This window comes from Dendrobates tinctorius, unplaced genomic scaffold (genome assembly GCF_039654945.1).
Source record: "Dendrobates tinctorius isolate UK_male_01 unplaced genomic scaffold, ASM3965494v1 ptg000020l, whole genome shotgun sequence".
NCBI classification, from domain to species: Eukaryota; Metazoa; Chordata; class Amphibia; order Anura; family Dendrobatidae; genus Dendrobates; species Dendrobates tinctorius.
In genome coordinates, this window is record NW_027361688.1 from 2,984,434 (window position 1) to 3,010,400 (window position 25,967).

At 42.6% G+C, this 25,967-nt stretch overlaps 1 protein-coding gene across 1 annotated transcript; it reads right to left on the reverse strand.

The window, feature by feature from the left end:
- Nucleotides 1-617: 617 nt before the first annotated feature.
- On the reverse strand, nucleotides 618-24,849 carry LOC141083294 (aldo-keto reductase family 1 member C1-like). Its single transcript, XM_073567476.1, has 9 exons — nucleotides 24,693-24,849; nucleotides 24,315-24,482; nucleotides 24,088-24,204; nucleotides 23,899-23,976; nucleotides 23,288-23,410; nucleotides 22,858-22,967; nucleotides 1,229-1,394; nucleotides 1,068-1,150; nucleotides 618-901 (listed from the first exon to the last, which is right to left on the reverse strand). The coding sequence occupies exons 1-9, from the start codon at nucleotides 24,777-24,779 to the stop codon at nucleotides 859-861; spliced, it is 975 nt and encodes a 324-aa protein (XP_073423577.1). The 5' UTR covers nucleotides 24,780-24,849; the 3' UTR covers nucleotides 618-858.
- Between the last annotated feature and the right edge of the window lie 1,118 nt (nucleotides 24,850-25,967).

A 25,967-nucleotide genomic window follows, 5' to 3' on the forward strand; every position in this document is an offset into this window, starting at 1 on the left:
ATGGGCACGATCATAGATGCCTCTACAAATTCTCAGCTAATTGACAGCTATGTGAAAGACTGAAAACAATGAAATTGATATCATGTTGTACAGTATTTTAAGAGGATTCAAGAAATTGAATGGCATCATTACTTTTTGATGGGGTAAAGGAGTATTTGTAAAACTTTCAAAGAGATGACACTTTCAAATTAAATTGAACATAAAATTTATTTTATTTCAATATAAAAAAAGAATGCTGAACTCTTGACTTAGAATAAAAATGTATTTTGAGGTGGAATTGCAGTATCTGAACTCAGTCATAGAATTTCTCATTGTATGTTACGATACAATACAATACAAAATAATATTGTGGTGCCGTGTTAGCCGGAAAAATCGATGTAAATATTTATGTCCCCAAAGAAGAGAAAAGTATTCAAGGAGTGATACCTTTAATGGCTAACCAGAGACATTATATATATTTGCAAGCTTTCAGAGCTCAAAAGGCCCCTTCATCAGGCTTTATTACAAGTGAACTAGTAATATAGTCCACTTGTCCACTATAGTCCACTTGTAATGTAGCCTGATGAAGGGGCCTTTTGAGCTCTGAAAGCTTGCAAATATAATTTCTCTGGTTAGCCAATAAAGGTTTCACTCCTTGAATACTTTTTTCTTTTTTTTGGGGGGACATAAGTATTTACATCATTTTATGTTAAAACGTATGTATGTGCTGTTATTTCTAATCTGAGTCATAATAAGCGCTACAGCACAATAAAAATCCATATCCTAATTTGTATATTCTCTGTAGATCGCAATCTGCTAGACTAAGATATCAAGACACGGAGGTTAATTGGATGAATCCTGAGAAATTGGTCGATGTCCTTAATATTCATCGTGATATGGATACTTGGGGCTTTCTTTCCAGCTGAAATTTAAAAAAAATTGAATATAAAAATAAATACATAAAATAAAAGATAACAAACAAAAATACATTAAAATAGTTGTAAAAATAATAAATAAAAGTAAATATAAAGAAATAAAATATAAATAAATATGTTCTCGAAACATTGAACGTCAGGAAAGACACTTACGGATGAATAATCAGGTAACGCAGGTTTTTATTGACTCCATCTAGAGATTTCATGTCTTCATCACTTAAGTCAAAGTCAAAAACCTGTAAGTGAAAAGTAATAAAAAAATATAGATTATTTTTAAGAGGAAGGAATATTGAAAATGGAATTTCTTCATTTACCTGGAAGTTTTCCTTGATCCTCTCAGGGCTGAAACTTTTTGCCAAGACGACACATCCCCTCTGCAGCAAATACCGCATGGCCACCTGCGCAGGAGAGCGGCTCAGCTTCTTAGCGACTGTATTTAAAATGGGGTCTTCAAGCACTTTGGGCGAATTCTGATCAATCCTGTCAGAAAGAAAATAAAACAAATTATACATTTTTCCTAAAATTTTGTTAAAGGGATAGGCAACAAGGACATTGGTTTATGGTTCTCCAGAAACAACAACAAAAGAGTCATTATATGGCCATCTGTGAACGACACTTATATGCGCACTATATGTAATGCTATCATATGCGTACAAGACTTGTGTCTTGATATCTTAGTCTAGCAGATTGCAATCTACAGAGAATATACAAATCAGGATATTGATTTTTATTGTGCTGTAGCGCTTATTATGACTCAGATTTGAAATGACAGCGTCTCCAAAAAATATGACATAGTTGTCATGGGAGATTTCAACTATCCAGACATTTGTTGGGAATCTCTCTCAGGCAAAACTAACAGGTCAAGGAAAGTTTTATCCTCTCTTGCTGACAACTTTATCTTCCAAAAGGTAGGAGAGAAAACAAGGGGAACTGCTACCTTGGATCTAATCCTTATAAACAGGGAGGAAATGGTTGAGGAGGTAAAAGTGGCTGGAACCCTAGGAGATAGCGACCATGCTATTTTAGAATTTTGGATAACTAGAGGCGGAAGACCTGTGAAGACTCAGACGTCAAGGTTAGATTTCAGAAAGGCAGATTTTAAGGGATTCAGAAAGAGAATTGGAGGGATCCAATGGCTGGATATCCTTAAAGACAAAAATGTCCAGGAAGGATGGGAAATCTTGAAAAATGAAATTCTCAAAGCACAGTTGTTAACAATTCCGAAAAGAGGGAAGAATAGGAAGCATTTAAGGAAACCAGGATGGATGAACACAGAACTTAAGCACATGCTAAAAAGGAAGAAAAAAATGTTTATAAAATTCAAAGAGCGAGGCATATCTAAAGAAGAATATAATGCTGTCTGCAGAACCTGCAGGGCACAAATCAGATTAGCTAAAGCTGAAAATGAATTGAGGCTTGCAAGAGATGTGAAAAGCAATAATAAAGGATTTTGGGATATGTCAAAAGTAAAAGAAAAGTCAAAGATGCTATAGGATTTTTACAGGATGAAAATGATGAAATGGTAAGACAGGATGTTGAGAAGGTCGAACTTTTAAATTCCTATTTTGCATCTGTTTTCTCTCAGAAAGGAAATGTAACATCAACTGTTCTTCACTGTCCTATTAAGGGAATAGAAGAATCCAGGATATCTATAAACAGAAAGATAGTGAGGAAACACTTAGCTAACCTAAATGAATTCAAGTCTCCAGGTCCAGATGAATTACACCCCAGAGTACTGAAGGAGATAGCAGAAGAAATTTTTGAACCCCTCTCAATAATCTTTGAAAATTCTTGGAGAACAGGAGAAGTCCCAGAAGACTGGAGAAGAGCAAATGTTGTTCCTATCTTCAAAAAGGGTAAGAAGGTGGACCCAGGCAACTATAGGCCGGTGAGTCTGACTTCTATACCTGGAAAGATCTTTGAACAAATTATTAAACAACATGTATGTCAGTACCTGGGTAAGAATGAAGTGATTAAACAGAGTCAGCATGGGTTTGTAACTAATAAGTCATGTCAGACTAACTTAATTTCCTTCTATGATGGAATCACTGATTGGGTGGATCAAGGAAATGCTGTAGATATAGTATATCTTGACTTCAGCAAAGCATTTGACAAAGTATCTCATACAATCCTTATTGAAAAAATGACTAAGTATGGAATGGACAAGGCAACTGTTAGGTGGATTCATAACTGGCTTAGTGATCGGACCCAAAGAGTGGTCGTAAATGGCTGCACATCCAGTTGGAAGAATGTCTCAAGTGGGGTACCACAGGGCTCTGTCCTGGGCCCTGTATTGTTCAACATCTTAGATGAAGGAATTGAGGGTAAACTGATTAAATTTGCTGATGACACAAAGCTAGGAGGGATAGCTAATACTAGAGAAGAGAGAGAGAGGATTCAAAAAGATATAAATAAACTGGAGAAGTGGGCAGTAACTAACAGAATGGTTTTTAACAGGGAAAAATGCAAAGTACTACATCTGGGCAATAAAAATGAAAAAAGCATATATAGAATGGGAGGAATAGGGCTAAGTGACAGCACATGTGAAAAAGACTTAGGTATACTAATAGATCACAGACTGAATATGAGTCAACAGTGTGATGCAGCAGCAAAAAAGGCAAATGCAATTCTAGGATGTATTAGCAGAAGCATAAAGTCTCGATCACGTGAAGTCATTATTGCCCTCTACTCCTCTTTGGTCAGACCTCATCTGGAATAGTGTGTCCAGTTTTGGGCACCACATTTTAAAAAAGACATCAACAAACTGGAGCAAGTTCAGAAAAGAGCGACCAGAATGGTGACCGGTCTGCAAACCCTGTCTAATGAGGAAAGGTTGCAGGATTTGGGAATGTTTAGTTTGCAAAAGAGAAGACTGAGAGGAGACTTAATAGCTGTCTACAAATATCTAAAGGGCTGTCACATTGTAGAAGGATCATCTTTATTCTCATTTGCACAAGGAAAGACTAGAAGCAATGGGATGAAACTGAATGGGAGGAGACACAGATTAGATATTAGAAAAAACTTTTTGACAGTTAGAGTGATCAATGAGTAGAACAGGCTGCCACGAGAAGTGGTGAGTTCTCCTTCAATGGAAGTCTTCAAACAGAGGCTGGACAGACATCTGACAGGGATGATTTAGCGAATCCTGCTTTGAGCAGGGGGTTGGACCAGAAGGCCCAGGAGGTCCCTTCCAACTCTACGATTCTATGATTCTACTATGGAAGATACCGTTATTACTATCACTTGACAGTCACTATTACATGAGACATGATGTGAAGGGCAAAACATGGGCAATGAAGCAAATAGTTATATTCTTGTACATAGGGGCAGTATTATAGTAGTTATATTCTTGTATATAGGGGCAGTATTATAGTATTTATATTCTTCTACATAGAGGACAGTATTATAGTAGTTATATTCTTGTACATAGGGGGCAGTATTATAGTAGTTATATTCTTGTACATAGGGGGCAGTATTATAGTAGTTATATTCTTGTATATAGGGGCAGTATTATAGTAGCTATATTCTTGTACATAGGGAGCAGTATTATAGTAGTTATATTCTTCTACATTGGGGCAGTATTATAGTAGTTATATTCTTGTACATAGGGAGCAGTATTATAGTAGTTATATTCTTGTATATAGGGGCAGTATTATAGTAGTTATATTCTTGTACATAGGAGCAGTAATATAGTAGTTATATTCTTGTATATAGGAGCAGTATTATAGTATTTATATTTTTGTACATAGGTGGCTGTATTATAGTAGTTATATTCTTGTATATAGGGGCAGTATTATAGTAGTTATATTCTTGTATATAGGGGCAGTAATATAGTAGTTATATTCTTGTATATAGGAGCAGTATTTTAGTATTTATATTTTTGTACATAGGTGGCAGTATTATAGTAGTTATATTCTTGTATATAGGGGCAGTATTATAGTAGTTATATTCTTGTATATAGGGGCAGTATTATAGTAGTTATATTCTTGTTCATAGGAGCAGTATTATAGTAGTTATATTCTTGTACGTAGGGAGCAGTATTATAGTAGTTATATTCTTGTACATAGGGACAGTATTATAGTAGTTATATTCTTGTATATAGGGGCAGTTGTATGAATGGGTCACCGAGGAGGATGGCAGGAAAAGGCTAAGCCACCAGGAAACCAGAAAGGTTGGTAACTGAGCGGATTGCAGATCCCTCATCCTATCAACACAACTAGCAGTAGCCGTGGAGCGTTCCTACGATGCCCTAGATGCTTCGTCACAGCCGGAGAACTAACTAAGCCTAAAGCCAGAAAGGTGAAATCTAAACTGCCCCGGAGCAGATCCCCAAAGGAATAGATAGCCCCCAAACATATATTGTCGGTGAGACAAGATGAAGCACAGACACATACAGAAAAATAGACTGAGCAAGTGGTGGGGCCCAAGCTGTCTAGATAGGACAGGACAGAAAAGACACTGTCTGCAATCACGCAAAAACCCTGAAAAATCCAACACATCTGATATACAAAAAACCTGAGGCCGCACAACCTCACCCCCACTATATCAGCACTCAGGTGTAAACTGGGAGCAAAGCAAATAGATACCAATATAACAGGGGACTGAACAAACAGACACAAGCTGCAACATATGGAGTCGGTCCCAGCCCAGCCCCCATCAGGGAGTACGCTGAACCCTAGCAGCAAAGCAGAAAGCAAACAAAAGTACAACCAAACTAGATGCTAAGGATTAACAAAAGAATCACTTAACTGAACAAGCAGATCAGGCAGGAGACAGAGGAACTCCAAAAGCACAAGGAGAAAAAAATCACCAGCAACCAACAAGGGCAGTCTGCTCCATTATATGCTCCCAGCCAGAAATCCCAGGTTCCCAATTATCATCATCAGGTGGGGAACCTCCATCAACCTGGCCAGCTCCACCACCCCCAGCAACCACTAGAGGGAGCAGAGGAAACTCCGGCTCTGAAGTCCGAGCCAGACAATTCACAGCAGGCAGTATTATAGTAGTTATATTCTTGTATATAGGGCAGTATTATAGTAGATATATTCTTGTACATAGGGGACAGTATTATAGTAGTTATATTCTTGTACATAGGGGTGTCATGGTCCAGTCCAGAGTTTATCTTCTGCTGTCTTCACTCCGGACTGGTCATGCGGGGGTTAATCTCCTCAGCCTCGTTCTGGAGCTAGCTGGGCTATTTCAATCCCTCACAGCCTGCTGACCAGTGTTAGTGATAGCTCAAGCTTGCAGTTTAGAGCCGCTGACCCTTGTACCCTGGTGATCCTCCTGCCTTGGACTGATATTCACGTGTATGACCCGGACTGATTTCTGACCCCGTCTCTTGGTATTCCTTTCTGCTGTTACGTTCCCTCTCTGGCATCTGACTCCCTGGCTTGTACCCCGACCACGTATTTCGTCTCACGTTTTGGACCCTGTGCTCATGTTCTGGCTTTCTGACTCTCGGCTTTGGTAGTTTGACTACGTGTATTGCTGCTCCTTCTGGTACGTCTGCTCCTGTTAGTTTCTGACTCGGTTCGTCTGACTATTCTCTCTCGTTACCTGTTGCACCTGTGCTGTTGCTCAGGGTTGCTGCTCTTAGTGTATAACCTCTCTTCCCTCACCAGCTCCCCCTGGTGGAGGTTTCACTACATTATCACTAACCTCACATTTAAACGGGATTTTGCTTTTTTTTTTCTCTGGCCATGGATCTGCTGCATAACTTGGCAGATCAAGTGTCCAGTTTGACACAGATGGCGCAGGACTTTTCTGTGAATCATCAGTCCCTTGTCATGTCTCAGACCCACTTACAGAAAGAACTGACTGAGACTATTAAGACCATGCAGGGAAACACCTCTCATATTGTTTGTCCACCAGGTGACTCTGTAGATGTTATTTTGCACTCTCCTGAACCCTCAGTTAAACTTCCTGACACATTTTCTGGCGAAAAAGATAAATTTCATATATTCAAGGAGAGTTGTAAATTATGGTTTTCACTTAGACCCCGATCGTCTGGGGATGAGACTCAGTGGGTGGGGATTGTTATCTCCTTACTTAGGGAGGGTCCCCAATCCTGGGCTTTTTCATTGCCCCCTACTGCCCCTGAACGGATGTCGGTAGATAGGTTCTTTGAGGCCCTAGGACTTATCTATGACGAACCGGACCGTGTTAGGGTGGCAGAGGACACTATTTTGGGTCTGGGGCAAGGGAAGCACTCAGCCGAATGGTACAGCTCCGAATTCCATCGATGGTCCACTGAGGTGTCCTGGGACGACTCTGCACTGAGATGTCTGTTCAGGAAGGGACTGTCGGATTGCTTGAAGGACGCTCTGGCTCTCCATCCACCTCCCAGTTCATTGGAGGAGGCTATGACTCAGGCTATCCGTATGGATCGGAGACTGCGGGAGAGAGGTGTTACTCAGCGAGGGGTTCCGTTTTTCCCTGCTAACCCTGATGTTTTGCTTCCATCTGAACCTATGGAGGTGGGAGCCACCAACCCCCAGGAGAAAGAGAGGAGACGGCGACGTGATGGAAAATTGTGTTTTTTCTGCGGAGATCCCGGACATTGGAAAAAAGACTGCCCCTCCTGTCCTCCGACTAACAAGCGGCTGAGTCTGGGTGATAATCGTGGAGGTCACCCAGACTCTCAGGTACCTTTTTCTTCCTTTTCAAGAGTACTGCTAAAGGTGGAACTTGGTGTTGAGAACGGCTTTTTCCATACTTCGGCTTTTGTAGACTGTGGGTCATCCCTGAACCTGATTGACTCTAAGCTGGTGGCTCGCTGTAGATTAGGGACAGTTAGGTTGGAGACTCCCTTAAAAATTGTGGCTATTGACTCTACACCTCTCACTAAGGATGGTCTCCATTTCAGTTCTAAAGAATTTACTCTCAGGGTGGGGGCCCTACACCAGGAGCGCATGTCATGCTTTGTTTTGGATAACCTCCCTTCTGGCCTGGTGTTAGGGTTTCCCTGGTTGCAACGGCATAACCCAGTTATTGACTGGGGGTCCCGGGATATTGTTAAATGGGGACCTGGGTGTTCTGAAAATTGTCTTGCTACTGTGTCTATGTCATCCGTCAACCTGGAGGGTATTCCGGAGTAGCTAAAGGGTTTTAAGGATGTGTTCTCCGAAAAAGAGGCTGAGGTTCTACCACCACACCGCCCATTCGATTGTGCCGTGGATCTTGTTCCCGGTGCCAAATTGCCCAAAGCCCGGCTGTACAATCTCTCCGGCCCTGAGCGGGCTGCTATGAAGGAGTATATCTCTGAGAGCCTCCGTAAAGGGCATATACGGCCATCTGTCTCTCCTGTGGCAGCGGGGTTCTTTTTTGTAAAAAAGAAGGATGGTGGTTTACGCCCATGCCTCGATTTTCGAGAACTGAATAAAATAACCATAAGAAACGCTTATCCTCTCCCACTGATACCTGATTTGTACAAACAATTGTCGGGGGCCAGGTGGTTCTCTAAGTTGGACCTCAGGGGAGCATACAATCTCATCCGTATGCGGGAGGGGGATGAAGGGAAAACTGCGTTTCTCACCTCTGAGGGTCTGTTTGAAAATTTGGTTATGCCCTTCGGTTTGACTACTGCACCAGCGGTATTCCAGAATTTCATTAACCATGTTTTTTCTGATTTTATTGGACGTTTTGTAGTTGTCTATCTTGACGATATACTTATATATTCTTCTGATAGACAAAGTCATATGGGTCATCTTCATGCGGTTCTCCAGAGGCTCAGGGAGAACTCACTCTTTGCCAAATTGGAGAAGTGTTCATTTTTTACTCAAGAAGTGTCCTTTCTAGGGGTCATCCTGTCCGCTGAGGGGTTTCGTATGGACCCTAGGAAGGTACAGGCCATTGTGGATTGGGTGCAACCCAGAGATCTCAAGGGTCTTCAGCGATTTCTGGGTTTCGCAAATTATTACAGAAAATTCATCAAGGGGTTCTCTCAAGTGGTCAAACCCCTCACTGATCTCACCCAAAAGGGAGCGGATCTTAAAAACTGGTCAGCTCCAGCTGTGGCGGCGTTTTCTTTGTTAAAAGAACGTTTCATGACTGCTCCGGTACTGGTGCAACCTGACTTGTCTAAACCATTCATCGTAGAAGTGGATGCCTCTGAGGTGGGAGTGGGGGCTGTGTTGTCCCAGGGGCCCACCACATTAACTAACTTAAGACCCTGTGCCTTCTTTTCTAAAAAATTTTCCTCTGCTGAAAGGAATTATGATGTGGGTAACCGAGAGTTGTTGGCCATTAAATTGGCTTTTGAAGAATGGAGGCATTTTTTGGAGGGTGCTGTCCATCGTATCACTGTCATTACAGATCACAAGAATCTGTCTTACATCGAATCCGCCAAACGTCTGACTCCGAGACAGGCAAGGTGGTCACTTTTTTTTTCCCGATTTCAGTTTTCCATCACTTTCAGACCAAGTTCCAAGAATGTGAAGGCGGATGCCTTGTCTCGCAGCCTAGATCCGGTATCGCCTTCGGAGCCTCCTTCCTCCATTCTTCAGCGCGGGGTGGTGGTGGCCTTGGTGTCCCAGAGATTGGAGCAGGAGATTCGTGAGGCCCAATCTCTAGCTCCCCCATCCATACCTGAAAATAAGCTCTTTGTGCCTGTCCAGTATCGGTTAAGGGTGCTTCGGGAGTTCCACGACTCGGCTCTGAGTGGGCATTCAGGAATCTCGGCCACTCGTAAAGCCATCACTAGGCTGTTCTGGTGGCCCTCGTTGACTTCTGACGTCACTGGTTTTGTGTCCTCCTGTGAAACTTGTGCCCGCGCTAAAGCCTCCCACAACCGGCCGGCCGGGGAATTGGTGCCACTGCCAATTCCGGATAGACCGTGGACTCACCTGTCCATGGATTTTATCACCGATCTCCCACCCTCTAATGGCAAAACCGTGATCTGGGTAGCTGTGGATAGGTTCAGTAAACAAGCACATTTTGTACCCTTAACGGGCCTTCCTAATGCTGAGACTCTATCTAAGCTATTCATTGAGCATGTGATTCGGTTGCATGGTGTGCCTGTCAGTGTGGTGTCTGATAGAGGGGTGCAATTCGTGTCAAAATTCTGGAGAGATTTTTGTAAAAGGCTGGGCATCAGTCTGACCTTTTCATCGGCCTACCATCCCGAGACCAATGGTCAGACTGAAAGGACCAATCAGTCTTTAGAGCAGATCCTGCGGTGTCTTGTCACATCCAGACAGGATGATTGGTGCTCTATGATACCTATGGCGGAATTCGCCTTCAATAATCGTGTCAATCAGTCTACTGGTACTTCTCCTTTCTTCTGCAACTATGGGTTTCACCCTCATTTTGGTGAATTCTCCAGACTAGATTCGGAGTGTCCAGGGGCTGATTCAGCCTTTTTGCGGTTGGAGGAGGTTTGGAGGGAAGTTCAGAGAAACATTGGGGAGGCTCAGGGCAAATATAAGTTTTTTGCAGATAAACGACGCTCGGTGGGGCCGACTTATCAGGTGGGGGATAAGGTATGGTTATCCACCAAAAACATAAGGCTGAGAATTCCCTCTGCTAAGTTGGGTCCCAAGTTTATTGGTCCGTATGAGATTTTAGAGGTGATTAATCCTGTGGTCTTTCGCCTGCGGTTGCCTCCGTCATTACGGATTCCTAATGTGTTCCATAAAGCGCTTCTGAAGCCATCGGTGCCTTCCTCTGATGAGTCTCCCTCGCACCCGCCGCCTGTTATGGTAGATGGGCAGACCGAGTACGAGGTGGAACAGGTGGTGGATTCTCGTATGCTCCGTCGTTCACTTCAGTACTTGGTCCATTGGAAAGGATACGGTCCTGAGGATCGGTCATGGGTGCCGGCGCATTCGGTCCATGCGGATCGGTTGGTCCGGGCCTTTCACGCTCGTCATCCAGGGAAGCCTGGGGGTCCAGTGGCCCCCCATTGAGAGGGGGGTACTGTCATGGTCCAGTCCGGAGTTTATCTTCTGCTGTCTTCACTCCGGACTGGTCATGCGGGGGTTAATCTCCTCAGCCTCGTTCTGGAGCTAGCTGGGCTATTTCAATTCCTCACAGCCTGCTGACCAGTGTTAGTGATAGCTCAAGCTTGCAGTTTAGAGCCGCTGACCCTTGTACCCTGGTGATCCTCCTGCCTTGGACTGATATTCACGTGTATGACCCGGACTGATTTCTGACCCCGTCTCTTGGTATTCCTTTCTGCTGTTACGTTCCCTCTCTGGCATCTGACTCCCTGGCTTGTACCCCGACCACGTATTTCGTCTAACGTTTTGGACCCTGTGCTCATGTTCTGGCTTTCTGACTCTCGGCTTTGGTATTTTGACTACGTGTATTGCTGCTCCTTCTGGTACGTCTGCTCCTGTTAGTTTCTGACTCGGTTCGTCTGACTATTCTCTCTCGTTACCTGTGGCACCTGTGCTGTTGCTCAGGGTTGCTGCTCTTAGTGTATAACCTCTCTTCTTCCCTCACCAGCTCCCCCGGGTGGAGGTTTCACTACAGGGGCAGTATTATAGTGGTTATATTCTTGTACATAGGGGCACTATTATAGTAGTTATATTCTTGTACATATTCTTGTATATAGGGGCAGTATTATAGTAGTTATAGTCTTGTACATAGGGGCAGTATTATAGTAGTTATATTCTTGTACATATTCTTGTATATAGGGGGCAATTTTTATTATAAAACCCAAACATAAATACAATTATAATAAAACAAAAATCATCCAGTATTACAAAACACAAACCACTTAGGTAATATATACACAGCACTAATAATCAGATCATATTCATCAATAAATTAAAGTGTCCACACCTGGGGATGGAAAAAGAAAGTTAGAGGGGAAAAAAAACAAAAACAAAAAAAACAAAACAAAAAAAAACAAAACATTATCATATTTTCTAACTGAATTTTACGTTTCTCCATAACGTTATGTTTCTTAGACTCCTTCCAACTTCTAGTGATTTTATCCACCGGAGTTCTGACATAACCTGATTGGCGGCAGCGGTGTGATCGAACGGCTCATTGTGCAGTGACACCCGGGTTCTCATGTGCCAGTGATAGTATTTGATGACACTGATTATAATGTACATTGTCTCTCTGTTGATGTTACTAACAGTGGAGGGGACACCATAGATTATGTCAGGATACTTTAGAGTCCGCAGTCTGGGGATTTTTAGATTATCTGACACTTCCTCCCAGATCTTCCTCCCTCCCCAGCAATCACATATAAAGTGCTCCATAGTTTCCTCCTGCTGACAACCAAGGGGACAATTCCGATCAGAGACACACAGATGTTTCAGGTTCCCTCTGACAAAGAGCCGACTATGCAGTGAAAGCCAAGTGACATCAAACAGTTTAGGAGGAAGCCGTTTCCCGTTTAGGAACCTAAGGCTTTCCTGCAGGGTGGTGGTGACACAATCTCTCAGGGCCAGTGGAGAGTAGAAGAAAGTCCTACATACACGAGCATACAGGTCTCTTCTCGTACTGCTCTCAATGTAAGACCTCTCCAGTCCCCACCTCCTAACACACTTCAGACCATAGTCCAGATACTGGGGGAGGTGGTCACCTGTCCATCTCCTCCTCTTGAGACTGCCGCCTCGCACCCAAGATTCTGCAAAAGGCAATATCCAGTACCTGATACTATTTACCCACAGGGAGCTACTGTTTGAGTCCATGTTCCCAAAATTCACCTTTAGAAACAAGGAGTCAAAGAAAACCCTTGGATTCAACATATCCAGCCCACCCTCTCTCCGCCGTAGGTATGTTATTCCCCTCTTTATCAGGTTCATCCTATTCCCCCACAAGAGCTGGAAGAACAGGCTGAAGAGCCTCGCTGAGAAAGATTCTGGTAAAGGGAAAATGACAGAGACATACAAGAAAACGGGGACCAGGTAAGTCTTCAACATTGTGACCCTTTCTCTGTAGGTCAGCCTCCAGTTCTTCCATCGCTGAACCTTTGCATTTCCGGTTTCCAATTTCTCCTCCCAATTTAGCGTGGCATTATCATCCCTCCCAAATTTTAACCCCTAGGATCTTAATATGGGTGGAGGCTTTGGAAAACTGCGGCAGATCAAAGCTGGGCTCAGTATCTAATGTCCACAGAGCTTGACTCTTTTCAAGGTTGACCAGAGACCCGGAGGCCTCTGAGTAGCTTCTGATGGACGCAGATAACATCTGCACCTCACGAGGATTGGAGATCACCAGCGTCACATCGTCCGCATAGGCAACAACATTCAGAGGCGGGCAGTGGGGGACCGGCACCCCCTGAAAATCGCACTCCTGCAGTGACCTCAGAAACGGGTCTAGGGCAAAAACATACAGGAGCGGACTCATTGGGCAACCCTGTCTCACCCCCGCCCCAACTCCAAAAGTGTCACCCTGACAACCATTAATCAGAGGAAAGCTCACCGCCTCTCTGTACAACGTCTTCAACCAATCCACAAATTGTCCCGGAATACCGTACTTTGACAAAGTGGCCCACAGATAGTCATGATCAACCCTGTCAAAGGCTTTAGCCTGGTCCAGACTAACAACATATCTCCCACACCGCAGAACTTTACATCTCTCAAACATCTCTCGTATCGAGATGACTGCTCCAGAGATGTTCCGCCCTTTTACTGTGCCAAACTGAGAGCCTGCCAACAGTGCCGGGGACAAACAGACTAATCTAGAAAATAGGATCTTTGCTAGAATCTTCCTGTCCACATTCAAGAGGGCAATCAGCCTCCAGTTCTTGATGTCACTCGGCTCTTTACCTTTAGACAGCAGAATTAACGAGGACACTCTCATGGATGGAGGCATCAGGTGATTTTCTAGACAATTTCTATACACATCCACGAGAATTGGAGCCAGGAGGTCTCTGAATTTCTTATAAAATTCTGCTGTTATACCATCTGGACCTGGTGCCTTCTTCAGATATAACTTATCAATAGCCTCCTTAACTTCTTCCACCGTTAATTCTGCTGTCAAAGGAGAAAAGTCCAGATCATTAGTATCAGGCGCTGGAGTTGCCTCCAAGAATTGAGCCATCTTATCTTTATCCAAAACTTTCCTCTGAAACAAGTCAGCATAGTAAGATCTCACCACCTCCAGGATACCCTCCCGTGAATCCTGCAATACACCCTGGGAGTCAATGAGACCCGTGACCATTTTTTTGGCCACCCTCTCCCTGCAATTCTCAAAGGGATCAGGGGCCCCTAAGGACCCATAATCCCGTTCAAGAACCAGGGAGGTATACCTGCTATACTGATACTGCTTTATCTCAGATTTCAGCCGGTCGATCTTCACTTTGTCATCCCCGCCCGCCGAATACAGTGACTCCAATTCTTTGCGCAGCTTTAGGTACTGGCTGTACTTATTCTTCCCTTTATTAACTGACAGTCTCTTTAAGAGGGATCTGATATCCTCCTTGACGTCCTCCCACCAGTCGGTCATGTTGTCATAGAAGTCAACCCTGTCTAGATGAAGCTGGATAAGGAAGTGAACACGGCTCTGAACATAGGCATCATCCAGGAGACTGGAATTAAGCTTCCACAACCCTCTACCAATGTCCGGACGGTTAGAGGAACCCAAAGAGAAGCACAAGGCGAGGTGATCAGAGTAAGGGACGACCTTCTCACTCAGGGCGCCGACAGCCTCAGTAGGACTGACAAAAGCAAAGTCTATCCTACTGCTCCTGTTGGAACATGAATACGTGAATTTTGGCTGTCGCCCACCCTGTGTGAAAACGTCGGTCAGTCCTGCCTGCATTATAACGTTATGTAGGACCTTACCGTCCCTGGTCACTGCCCTGCCCGAGGAGCTGTCACCTGATGTCATTATGGCATTAAAGTCCCCCGCCATCACCACTGGAAGAGAAGTGAAGAGGTAAGGCTTGACGTCATTAAACAGCTGGATCCTGTCCGTCACTGTCTGTGGCCCATAGATGTTAATAAGCCGGAGTCGCCTCCCATGGACAGTGACTTCCAGGACCAGACATCTTCCCATGACCACCTCCGTCATCCTATGCACAGTCACATCATTGGTGTTAAACAGGACAGCGACCCCGGCATAAGGCTCCACAGCCAGTGACCAGAAAGAAGGACCAGACCGCCATTCCCTCTCAGCCTCTCTCATAAGCCCCAGAGATGTCAGTCGTGTCTCCTGCAGGAAGATGACATCTGTGTCCAGATATTTGAGATGTTCATACACCGTGTGTCTAGTTCTCCTCAGCTTAATGCTATTCACATTGCTCGAGGTCACTGTCAATGAGAACCCCGCCATCACAACACAATATAGAAAGAGCAGAGTAATAGCCATCATCATGAGTCAGAGATGTTCTGTCCACCACTGGTGTCCATGTCAGACTCTACCTGAGGGTCTACAGATAAGGGCTTCCGCTTTGGCGGGGGATGGTCCTCTATGTCCCTGTCACACTCAGCATCAACTTTCCTCAACTCTTCCTCATAATCGTCACCATTGGACTCAGATAAAACTCCATACTTGTTGGACACGACCATCACTCCTGCAGAATTCTGAACCTTCTTACTAGCAGTCTGACCAGTGTCATATTCTGCCTCAGGTTTACGGGAGGATGTGTTCTTTTTCTTCCTTTTATTATTATTAATGCTCCAGTCATCAGATACAGACAGCGATGCTGAAGGGGGGGCTATCTGAGGCTGCTGGACCTGATGGACGACCTCCATGTTCCCCTCTGCACCCTGCTTCTCTGGTGCTGCCTGAGTGGACTCCTGCTGGGCATCTGAGCTGGTCAACATCTCTCCTGACATTAAACACTCCTCCTCATGTGTCCCTGCCACCACATCCTCATCCTCCGGAGCCTCTGCCCCTGCCATCACAGACTCATCAGGGGAGACTCTGCAGATGTTGTGCCAGGCGTCTGGACAGTCCCTGTGAGGGTGGCCCATCCTACCACAGAGGTTGCACCTGACGTCCCGGCAGTCCGCAGCGACATGGCCGATTGCCCCACACAGACTGCACTTCACCACAGTACAGGCATTAGCCAGATGACCTTTCCCACCACATTTGAAACACTTTCTGGGTTGCCCGAGATAATAACACCTTCCCTTCTCCCTCCCAATGAAGAAGGAGTTGGGTAAGTGGGCAGTGATGTTCTCACATTGCCGCAGTTTCACCAAGACCCGCCACCCCATTGTCCAGATACCATCCTCATCTCTGACCTTGGCGAGCCCAGAGACGAGGTCACAGTGTCTCCGGAGCCACACCTCGATGTCCTGTGGAGTAACGGCCTCATTCCAGAACGTGATGTTTACTGTGACAGTGTCTGGCCTGGAGATAGGAACCAACACAAACTTATTCCAGCCCTCAGCATCTCTGAACTTGGGGTAATTGGCCCAGAATCTATCCAGGTCAGACATGAGCTTGAAGCTGACCTCGTAGCCCTGCCTGTCCTGAAGATTAGACACTGCCAGTATCTCATTTGCCACAAACCCCATCTGGCCGCAGAGCAGCTCTCTCACCACATACCTGCGTTGTGGCAGATCCTCCTTGGCACCTATGTATTTAAACCGCACCACATTAATGCGCTTGAATGTCTGGCCGGTGTACCTGGCGCTGGAAGTGAAGGATGGGGCGCCGCGGCTCCAGGCATTCCTGGGGGGCACCTGCCGGGTCACACTGGGCTGACTGACAGGGAGAGGGCCTGCAGCAGGGGGGGCTGTCACACCTTGTGGACTAGATGGCAAAGGGGGATAATCACACATATCATGCACATTATCATGAGCAGCATCATTATCATCAGACAGTGCGACGTCCAATACAGAGTGTGAAACCCCTCCAACCCCCGACCCCATGGGCACAGCATCCCCAGCCACAGTCTGTGCCTCGGCCTCATCAGCACAAACTGTCTCACAAATACTGTCCTGCTCCTGTGTGGGGCATTCTGGGACCTGTGGTGCCTCTGCTGGAGTCTGCAGTGTGCTCCTGTTCACACTCGACTGTCTCATCAGCACAAACAGTCTCACATACACTGTCCTGCTCCTGTGTGGGGCACTCTGGGACCTGTGGTGCCTCTGCTGCAGTCTGAAGTGCATGCTCCTGTTCACACTGAGCTGCCTGCTGCTGCAGCTGTTTTCCCTCCTGGAAGCAGAAGCGGGCAGCCTGTAACACTGGCCGTGTCCGCTGCTGGGGGGTCCCGTCCTGAACATCAGGGGTCCTGGCCTCTACAGCACAGTCCTGCTTATAGGAGGTGAACCGCTCCCGGTTCCTGTAGGTCTCTGCCAGGGGCCCCATGCTCTCCAGCACAGATTCAGTGTCCTGCACAACACTCGCCAGCTGTACACCCAGTGTGTTCAGTCTCAGGTCATAGGCGTCATTACTGGCAGGATTAGTGGTCTTCAGGCTATAGATGAAGTCTACCTCCATTTGCAGCGCTTTTTTTGCTGCTGTAACTCACCCAGTTTTCGGACAAGTCCCGGTATCTCATCCGCTAGCTGCAGCTCGGGTGCACGCGCCGGCTCCACAGGCTCAGTCTTGACCACGGGTACAGGGGTTTTGAAGACAGTCTTGTGCGGGTCCACCACGGATGGTTTTGTGGCCCCTTGGCTGGATGCAGGCTCCGCAGCAGGTTTATCGCTGCCACCTGATTGCGACCGTGTGCGTCCTGACCGCGCCATACTGCCATGCTGCTGTAGGTTCTCCTGCATTGTCTGCCTTTCCAAAGACGTCCGTCTCTGCCTGGAAGCAGGAGAGGTGATCTGCACAGCTGGGGCCGATCTCACCTGTGCACCAGGCAGGAGCTGCTTACTGACTGGGGAGCTACAAGACTTCACATTCTGCTGGTTTCCATCACTCACTGACACATTACCTTCTTGCTTCTTTGCTGGAACTGGAGAAGGTTTTCCTCCCAAAACTTTACTCACAACTGTTTCCTTCTTCATAGAACTGCTGCAGCTTTGACTCGCTGCATTCACTGGTCCCACCATGGCTTTGGGATTAACATTCCCTTTGGTAGAAGCCTGGGAGGCTAGTCCCAGTGTAGGCCGGGAAGCCTGGGCCTTGCCAGGGGAGCTTCCCCACCCAGGGTGGCCCCTCCCTGGGCTTGCTCCAGACATCAGGAGAACCACTGACACACAACCTCACAGCTAGGAGGCAGTATTATAGTAGTTATATTCTTGTACATAGGAGCAGTATTATAGTAGTTATATTCTTATACATAGGAGGCAGTATTATAGTAGTTATATTCTTGTACATAGGAGCAGTATTATAGTAGTTATATTCTTATACATAGGAGGCAGTATTATAGTAGTTATATTCTTGTACATAGGAGCAGTATTATAGTAGTTATATTCTTATACATAGGGGGCAGTATTATAGTAGTTATATTCTTGTACATAGGAGCAGTATTATAGTAGTTATATTCTTATACATAGGAGGCAGTATTATAGTAGATATATTCTTGTACATAGGAGCAGTATTATAGTAGTTATATTCTTGTACATAGGGGCAGTATTATAGTAGTTATATTCTTGTACATAGGAGCAGTATTATATTAGTTATATTCCTGTACATAGGAGCAGTATTATAGTAGTTATATTCTTGCACATAGGGGCAGTATTACAGTAGTTATATTCTTGTACATAGGAGCAGTATTATAGTAGTTATATTCCTGTACATAGGAGCAGTATTATAGTAGTTATATTCTTGTACATAGGGAGCAATATTATCGTAGTTATATTCTTATACATAGAGGCAGTATTATAGTAGTTATATTCTTGTACATAGGGAGCAGTATTAAAGTAGTTATATTCTTGCACATAGGGGCAGTATTACAGTAGTTATATTCCTGTACATAGGAGCAGTATTATAGTAGTTATATTCTTGTACATAGGGAGCAGTATTATAGTAGTTATATTCTTGTACATAGGAGCAGTATTATAGTAGTTATATTCCTGTACATAGGAGCAGTATTATAGTAGTTATATTCTTGTACCTAGGGAGCAATATTATCGTAGTTATATTCTTGTACATAGGGGCCAGTATTATAGTAGTTATATTCTTGAACATAGGGGGCAGTATTATAGTAGTTATATTCCTGTACATAGGAGCAGTATTATAGTAGTTATATTCTTGTACATAGGAGCAGTATTATAGTAGTTATATTCTTGTACATAGGGAGCAATATTATCGTAGTTATATTCTTGTACATAGGGAGCAGTATTATAGTAGTTATATTCTTGTACATAGGAGCAGTATTATAGTAGTTATATTCCTGTACATAGGAGCAGTATTATAGTAGTTATATTCTTGTACATAGGGAGCAATATTATCATAGTTATATTCTTGTACATAGGGAGCAGTATTATAGTAGTTATATTCTTGTACATAGGAGCAGTATTATAGTAGTTATATTCTTGTACATAGGAGCAGTATTATAGTAGTTATATTCCTGTACATAGGAGCAGTATTATAGTAGTTATATTCTTGTACATAGGGAGCAATATTATCATAGTTATATTCTTGTACATAGGGAGCAGTATTATAGTAGTTATATTCTTGTACATAGGAGCAGTATTATAGTAGTTATATTCTTGTACATAGGAGCAGTATTATAGTAGTTATATTCCTGTACATAGGAGCAGTATTATAGTAGTTATATTCTTGTACATAGGGAGCAATATTATCGTAGTTATATTCTTGTACATAGGGGCCAGTATTATAGTAGTTATATTCTTGTACATAGGGGCCAGTATTATAGTAGTTATATTCTTGTACATAGGGGGCAGTATTATAGTAGTTATATTCCTGTACATAGGAGCAGTATTATAGTAGTTATATTCTTGTACATAGGAGCAGTATTATAGTAGCTATATTCTTGTACATAGGGAGCAATATTATCGTAGTTATATTCTTGTACATAGGGAGCAGTATTATAGTAGTTATATTCTTGTACATAGGAGCAGTATTATAGTAGTTATATTCCTGTACATAGGAGCAGTATTATAGTAGTTATATTCTTGTACATAGGGAGCAATATTATCATAGTTATATTCTTGTACATAGGGAGCAGTATTATAGTAGTTATATTCTTGTACATAGGAGCAGTATTATAGTAGTTATATTCTTGTACATAGGGAGCAATATTATCGTAGTTATATTCTTGTACATAGGGAGCAGTATTATAGTAGTTATATTCTTGTATATAGGGGCAGTATTATAGTAGTTATATTCTTGTACATAGGGGCAGTATTATAGTAGTTATATTCTTGTATATAGGGACAATATTATAGTAGTTATACACTTGTACATAGGGGCACTATTATAGTAGTTATATTCTTGTATATAGGGGCAGTATTATAGTAGTTATATTCTTGTACATAGGAGCAGTATTATAGTAGTTATATTCCTGTACATAGGAGCAGTATTATAGTAGTTATATTCTTGTACATAGAGAGCAATATTATCGTAGTTATATTCTTGTACATAGGGAGCAGTATTATAGTAGTTATATTCTTGTACATAGGGGTCAGTATTATAGTAGTTATATTCTTGTACATAGGGAGCAGTATTATAGTAGTTATATTCTTTTACATAGGGGACAGTATTATAGTAGTTATATTCTTGTACATAGGGAGCAGTATTATAGTAGTTATATTCTTGTACATAGGGGGCAGTATTATAGTAGTTATATTCTTGTACATAGGGGCAGTATTATAGCAGTTATATTCTTGTACATAGGGGACAGTATTATAGTAGTTATATTCTTGTACATAGGGGCAGTATTATAGTAGTTATATTCTTGTACATAGGAAGCAGAATTATAGTAGTTATAGTCTTGTACATAGGGGACAGTATTATAGTAGTTATATTCTTGTACATAGGGAGCAGTATTATAGTAGTTATAATCTTGTACATAGGGGCAGTATTATAGTAGTTATATTCTTGTACATAGGAAGCAGTATTATAGTAGTTATATTCTTGTACATAGAGGACAGTATTATAGTAGTTATATTCTTGTACATAGGGAGCAGTATTATAGTAGTTATAATCTTGTACATAGGGGCAGTATTATAGTAGTTATATTCTTGTACATAGGGGCAGTATTATAGTAGTTATATTCTTGCACATAGGGGCAGTATTATAGTATTTATATTCTTGTACATAGGGAGCAGTATTATAGTAGTTATATTCTTGTACATAGGGGGCAGTATTATAGTAGTTATATTCTTGTACATAGGGGGCAGTATTATAGTAGTTATATTCCTGTACATAGGAGCAGTATTATAGTAGTTATATTCTTGTACATAGGAGCAGTATTATAGTAGTTATATTCTTGTACATAGGGAGAAATATTATCGTAGTTATATTCTTGTACATAGGGAGCAGTATTATAGTAGTTATATTCCTGTACATAGGAGCAGTATTATAGTAGTTATATTCTTGTACATAGGGAGCAATATTATCGTAGTTATATTCTTGTACATAGGGAGCAGTATTATAGTAGTTATATTCTTGTACATAGGAGCAGTATTATAGTAGTTATATTCCTGTACATAGGAGCAGTATTATAGTAGTTATATTCTTGTACATAGGGAGCAATATTATCGTAGTTATATTCTTGTACATAGGGAGCAGTATTATAGTAGTTATATTCTTGTACATAGGGGTCAGTATTATAGTAGTTATATTCTTGTACATAGGGGCAGTATTATAGTAGTTATATTCTTGTACATAGGGGAGAGTATTATAGTAGTTATATTCTTGTACATAGGGAGCAGTATTATAGTAGTTATATTCTTGTACATAGGGGACAGTATTATAGTAGTTATATTCTTGTAAATAGGGGACAGTATTATAGTAGTTATATTCTTGTACATAGGGAGCAGTATTATAGTAGTTATATTCTTGTACATAGGGGCAGTATTATAGTAGTTATATTCTTGTACATAGGAAGCAGTATTATAGTAGTTATATTCTTGTACATAGGGGACAGTATTATAGTAGTTATATTCTTGTACATAGGGGACAGTATTATAGTAGTTATATTCTTGTAAATAGGGGACAGTATTATAGTAGTTATATTCTTGTACATAGGGGCAGTATTATAGTAGTTATATTCTTGTACATAGGGGACAGTATTATAGTGGTTATATTCTTGTACATAGGGGCAGTATTATAGTAGTTATATTCTTGTACATAGGAAGCAGTATTATAGTAGTTATATTCTTGTACATAGGGGACAGTATTATAGTATATTCTTGTACATAGGGAGCAGTATTATAGTAGTTATAATCTTGTGCATAGGGGCAGTATTATAGTAGTTATATTCTTGTACATAGGGGACAGTATTATAGTAGTTATATTCTTGTACATAGGGAGCAGTATTATAGTAGTTATAGTCTTGTACATAGGGGACAGTATTATAGTAGTTATAATCTTGTACATAGGGGCAGTATTATAGTAGTTATATTCTTGTACATAGGAAGCAGTATTATAGTAGTTATATTCTTGTACATAGGGGACAGTATTATAGTAGTTATATTCTTGTACATAGGGAGCAGTATTATAGTAGTTATAATCTTGTACATAGGGGCAGTATTATAGTAGTTATATTCTTGTACATAGGGGCAGTATTATAGTAGTTATATTCTTGCACATAGGGGCAGTATTATAGTAGTTATATTCTTGTACATAGGGGCAGTATTATAGTAGTTATATTCTTGTACATAGGGGCAGTATTATAGTAGTTATATTCTTGTACATAGGGGCAGTATTATAGTAGTTATATTCTTGTACATAGGGGCAGTATTATAGTAGTTATATTCTTGTATATAGGGAGCAGTATTATAGTAGTTATAGTCTTGTACACAGAAGCAGTATTATAGTAGATATATTCTTGTACATATTCTTGTATATAGGGGAAGTATTATAATATTTATTTCCTTAAATTTGCCTTTTTTCTAGGACACCATCATATATATTTAAAAAAAAACAATGTTCTTGTTCTTACCAGCCCTCTATTCTGCTGGACCCCAGTACACTGTATCCGACCAGCACAATATCATGAGATTTGCAGAACTCCAGTAATTTGCTCTGATTGAGGAATATGTGACATTCTACCTGTGAAGAGATATAACGGCTCATTACTATATATAACAATGTGTACAATATACAATTACGGTATTTAAAGAACATGTCACTCTAAACATGTTGATGGTATAATAATAGAGCAATATAGCTATCTTTGCTTTTTTTACAGAAACAGCTCCATACTTGTCCATCTGGTATTGCAGCTTCATTAACGTGAATGAGGATGAACTGCAATACCACACACAGTCTGTGGGAAAGAGTGGCACTGTTTTTTTTTTAAAAAAAGTATGTTTTTCTAATTCTTTAGGATATTTAGGTATATATTATCCCTAATGGTTCATGACATGTACCTGGTTGCACACTGGTTTGTACTTGAGTTCTGGCATGTCGAGAATCAGCTCCAGCTGTCTTCTATTAAAATTGGAGACCCCGATGGACCTGGCAAGCCCGGCATCTCTGCACGCTTCCATAGCCTAGAAGATGGGGTGAGATAATCTGTGAAATTCTCTTTCAGAAACTGGGAATCTTACCCCGCATGTTGGAGGAAAAGTTATTCTGTTTAGAGTCCCGATCAACACTTAGATAATTATAACCCCTGAAGTCAGTATTTTACTTTATCTGGTTTCTTCCTAATTTCCAGCTGTGACTCCACCTGTTTATTCCCGTCCTTGACCCCGGCTTATGTATTGACTACCTTATGTGACTCGATTTTGTTCTTGACTTTGACCTCCTAGTTCTTACCCATCTTTCTGTTTATTTTCTGCCAGCCAACTCCACCGGCCAGCAGCCACTCTGTGAAATCAACCCAGGCGGCCACACATAAATCCAGATCCCTTTATTTAAGTGTTAAAGGGTGAAGATCAATGTTCCCTGGGATCCTGTCCATGGAAGCCATCTTAAGAGCTGCCACCTTACTTGGCTACATCAAGCTATTTAAGACAACCAGTACCCGACTGTTTACCTTCCATGTTTCCCGGATATCGGTGTTATGAAAAATGAATTTCCCATTTTCATCCATGGGAAGGAGATCATCACCAGGCTGGAAAGAAAAAAGATTCACATATAATTCACAAGGTATCATGTCTTCTGCTTCAATCACAGAACTAAATAGAAGCAATGGCTGATCGATCCCACTTATATATTTAAGGACCTTGAACTCCACCGGGGAATGGATAAGGAAGAGATCCATGTAATCCAGCTGTAGATCCTTCAGAGATTTTTCCAGAGCGGGTCGAACTCTCTCGGGAGCTTGGTTATTGCTCGAAAGCTGCAGAATAAATTAAAATCTATAACAGGTCGGCATCGCCACCTAGTGGCCATATTTCTGATAAAAAAAGATAAATTTTGATTGTTTAGAACTTTACGTTCTGCAGTTACCTTCCCAGTGTAAAAAATGTCTTCCCGCTTCACCGTCCCATCAGCAATCTTTGATCTAATGGCTTGACCGACCTGGACCTCATTACCATAGAAAAATGCACAATCAATGTGACGGTATCCGACCTCAATGGCGACCTTGGTGCTCTCACCGGCCTGTTCTTTGGTGTACTGTGCGGAATGAGATGCAATCATTATAAGTCATGTTTAAATTGCAGAGTTGCCAGAAATACTGGACACTCTCTATGCTTCCCTATGGGGTAAATGGCGTAATGGTTGTACTGTGCAAAGAGAAACATAGAGCTGGCGAGAGACCGGCAGTAATGCCGCTTTGCTTTGGTTTGAGTGGTGCAGCCTTTACTTTATGTCTGATGCACTCACCGTGTCCGGGGCGTAGGTGCCAAATCCGATCACTGGCATTTTATTCCCATCGTTAAGCACCACGTAGGAGTCCGGCTTCAGAGCCATGGTGCAATGTGTCCCAGTGTCTCGCAGAGCACAAGCTGCTGCCTGTATTTATCCAGCCCTTCCCTAACCTATAGCCCGTCCCTTAGGTTAGTGAAGGCGGACGCCTATCCAGCAGAGATTCTGCAACGTCATTGCTGAATAGTTACATGAAGGTCAGGTGGTATAGAAAAAACGTGAATAAAGGGAAAATTTGAGAAGGTTGTTTCTTCACGATTGCTTCATAGGAAGTAATGTCTGAGGTTCCTGAAGTGACACAACAACCTTGTGGATGGGAGAGGGAGACCCCCTCTAAAGGAAAGGACGACCTGTACATCCAAAGACAAAGGAAAGAGCGTGTAAGGGATTGAGTCCAAAAAGGATGCAGCAAAGGAAGACTGGAGACCATATGAGGCTGGAGATGCAGGATGTGAGCCACCAGGATTATCTGCAACCTTAGGCTGTCCTCTAACCTCGAGCAGCAGAGCTGCTATTTTATGGTTGCGTTTCCATGCACAAACTTCCTAGGCTACAGTTTATCATTATTATTTATTATTTTTGCGCCATTTATTCCTTGGCACTTTACTTGTGAGGAGGGGTACACATAATAAAAACAAGTTAAATAATCTCGAACAAAACGAGTAACCGACTGATACAAGAGAGGAGAGGACCCAGCTCGCGATGGCTCCCAGTCTACAAGGGCTGGGTGAGGATACAGTAGGTGAAGGCAGAGCTGGTCATGCAGCGGTTTGTTGTCGCTTGTACTTGGCAGTTAGTAAGTCATTGGTGACTAGAGTTGAGCGAAACAGGTCGGCCAGATTCATAAGTCGCCGACTTATGGCAAAGTCGGGTTTTGCCAAGCGAAACCCGACCATATTGTGAGGTCGGCCATGCGGTCGGCGACCCGAGCGCCAAAGTCGCGTTTCCCATAATGCTTACAGGCGCCTTTTCTCAGCCATTGAGCAAGGATGCACACTGTGGGCAACGTGATGACATGTGCAGCGTCCGGGGAGAGAGAGAGATTTTGCGCACTTTAAAAAAGCGGTCCGGCATGTAGGTGTGTTTACTGTCCTCCATTCCCTGCCGACTTTGCTTCCCCATTGACTTACATTGGGTTTCATGTTTCTGTTGGACCTTCGACTTTTCCCGATAGTTGGCCGATTTCGTTCGACTCGACTTTTGAGAAAGTCGGGTTTCATGAAACCCGACTCG